At 40.7% G+C, this 2,636-nt stretch overlaps 1 protein-coding gene across 1 annotated transcript; it reads left to right on the forward strand.

The window, feature by feature from the left end:
• The first annotated feature begins 802 nt into the window (after positions 1 to 802).
• On the forward strand, positions 803 to 1,674 carry LOC117914274 (uncharacterized N-acetyltransferase p20-like). The gene has a single exon (XM_034829528.1). The coding sequence runs from the start codon at positions 898 to 900 to the stop codon at positions 1,438 to 1,440; it is 543 nt and encodes a 180-aa protein (XP_034685419.1). The 5' UTR covers positions 803 to 897; the 3' UTR covers positions 1,441 to 1,674.
• The last annotated feature ends 962 nt before the right edge of the window (positions 1,675 to 2,636 follow it).

A 2,636-nucleotide genomic window follows, 5' to 3' on the forward strand; every position in this document is an offset into this window, starting at 1 on the left:
TTAGAAAAAGAACAGAGACTCGACAAGTAACCATGAAAAGTGAGTTTAACATCTTAGATGATCAAAGCAGGTATTCGGATATCAGCAAAAAAAGCATAGCAAAACAGTAATAATGGAGAAACTTAAGACGTAAGAATGCTAAACCTGCGTGAATCCTCTCAAGCAAAAAAATTTTCCGAGTAAAAGAGTCCCCCCTCTTTCATCTGTCGCCGCTCCTTCCTCTTTTTCTTGCCCTTTCTCTTATCTTCCCCCGCAAGCTATTAGCTACTCCACTGTTCACTGCTCAGCATCCTCAGGAGCCTCAACCACCGCCATGGCAACGGTCACCTGCTCCCCCACGCGTTCCATGCGGCTCACTTCTTAGAAGCCCGGTCCCCTTCAAACGTTCTCTCCCAGGCGCTTCCCACTAAACAAAAAAACAAAAAATATATATATAAAGGAAACCAAAACTAAAAAGAGGGGGTCTACAAGTCTTAAATATCAATATAAAATAGATTTAATTTTTAAAATATTTTTAATAATTTTGATTTTGTAAATGTAATACATTGGCCAATAGAAACACGACCTAAGTATGAAACATGTAACACGCCATGAGCTCCCCACATGAGTTAGGCTTGTGGGCCAAGCATCTCATCTCTGAAATCGTCCACTAAGGCGGCTATGATCTTCGGCTGCCCTGCTTGTAAGTCAACGTTCTTGCCGACCACTCAACCTCATGCATGGTTCTTTAGAATTGACCTTATTTCTTATCCAATTTCAAGGCAACTTCTCTACCTCTCCTGGAAAACTTTTCCTATATAAATGCCATAGATTCAACAGCTTGAGACCACACCTCATCTCTTTTTTGCCTTTCATCAAAGCTTGACTACTTCAATCGACTTTAGCAAAGGCTTACACATGGAAGCGGATGGAAAACAAGGCCAGGAGGGATCCCCAGAGCTTTCCCTTCGGCCGCTGGATCTTTCTGACATAGATGATTTCATGGTCTGGGCCTCAGATGACAAGGTGAGTCGTTTCTGCACTTGGGACACTTACACTTCCAAGGAAGCTGGAATCGAGTATATAAAAAACATCGTCATTCCTCACCCATGGTTCAAAGCAATTTGCCTTGACAATAAGGCGATCGGGAGTATTTCAGTGTCCGCAAACAATGGCAACTATCGATGTAGAGGTGAACTTGGGTATGCGCTAGCTTCCAAGCACTGGGGAAAGGGGATTGTGACCAGGGCCGTGAAAATGGTGGCTTCTACTATATTTAATGAGTGGCCACATTTGGAGAGACTGGAGGCGCTGGTGGATGTGGAGAATGGTGGGTCACAGAGGGTGCTAGAGAAGGTTGGGTTCCAGAGAGAAGGTGTTCTTAGGAAGTTCGTTATTCTGAAGGGCAGATGTAGAGATCTGGTGATTTATAGTCTCCTGTCTACTGATCCCCAACCTTGATTCTGTGTATTTCATGATTTATGTTTGTGCCAATCCTACATGGACAATGTGGTTGATTGATGCATGCTTTTTAGGATATTTCCATCTGATTGATGCTTGTTACTGAATTTTAGTAATTTACCTGCCAAAAAGTGGTTGATTGTTGATGTGAGATAAGGATGTACAACAGAATGAAAATGGAAAAGTTCCATGAGATTAGTTCAGGGTTCACATGAGGTGAAGCCATTTTCAGATCTTAGAACCCAAACTACACATTATTTCCATCCATAACTAATAACATGCCCATTTTCAGATCTTAGAACCCAAAGAAAAAACTAGTCTTATTTCAACAGAAAGGAAGAAAGATGCTGTTCTAATGTAAAATTGGATCAGTGGATAAAAGGCTATACATAGCAAAATCAATAGTTTCTTCATTGACACAGATTTTTTTTGAGGACACCTTCCTTGAGGAACCCAGCCTTTTCCAATACCCTCTGTGAGGCCTTATTATTCACATCAACTTGAAACTGCCCTTTTCACGGCCAGTGTGGTTATGCCTCGGCCCCAGTACTTTGATCCAAGAGCATAGCTGATCGTTCCCCGGCATTTCCCATGGAAGAACCTGACATAATGGGAATGAATCCATTTGGGCGGCCACCCAAGCCTATGGCTCGGTACCAATGGGTGGGGTATGGCATCCTCCTTCAGATAGTTCAATGCATCGTCCTTAGAGGAGTGGTGCCTCAGTCTGCAACTTCTGGTCACCTTATTGTCACAGGCCCATTCCATGAGTCACATCTACATCTGCAAGCTGATATGGACGCAGAGTGATTTCCATCGACCGATCAAATGTCGTTGATGATTGGGCTAGGTTGGAGGTCTATCCAGATGTGTTGTGAAGAGGAAAGGGATAATGTGGTGGGAAGAGAAAGAAATTTACATATATATATATATATATATATGATTACTATGAAAATACATATATTTTGATACATAAGGGGCAGAAGATCTTTTGATACGTCAATTTGAAAAATAGAGCATGAAAACTAAAATTATCTTTACTTTAAATGGCATAATTTACTTTAAATGGCTTGAGAAGTGTAGAAGTTTTAAGAGAAAGTAAGGAATATTCATAGAAATAAAAACTTTTTTTTTTTTTTTAACTGATGACATAAAATTACCTAATGAATTTTCTCTTTTATGTGAAATACAATGTG

Source organism: Vitis riparia, chromosome 5 (genome assembly GCF_004353265.1).
Source record: "Vitis riparia cultivar Riparia Gloire de Montpellier isolate 1030 chromosome 5, EGFV_Vit.rip_1.0, whole genome shotgun sequence".
Taxonomy (NCBI): Eukaryota; Viridiplantae; Streptophyta; class Magnoliopsida; order Vitales; family Vitaceae; genus Vitis; species Vitis riparia.

Excerpts from the sequence above, each read along its gene's own strand:
- LOC117914274 (XM_034829528.1), top strand. The coding sequence starts at position 898 with ATGGAAGCGGATGGAAAACAAGGCCAGGAGGGATCCCCAGAGCTTTCC.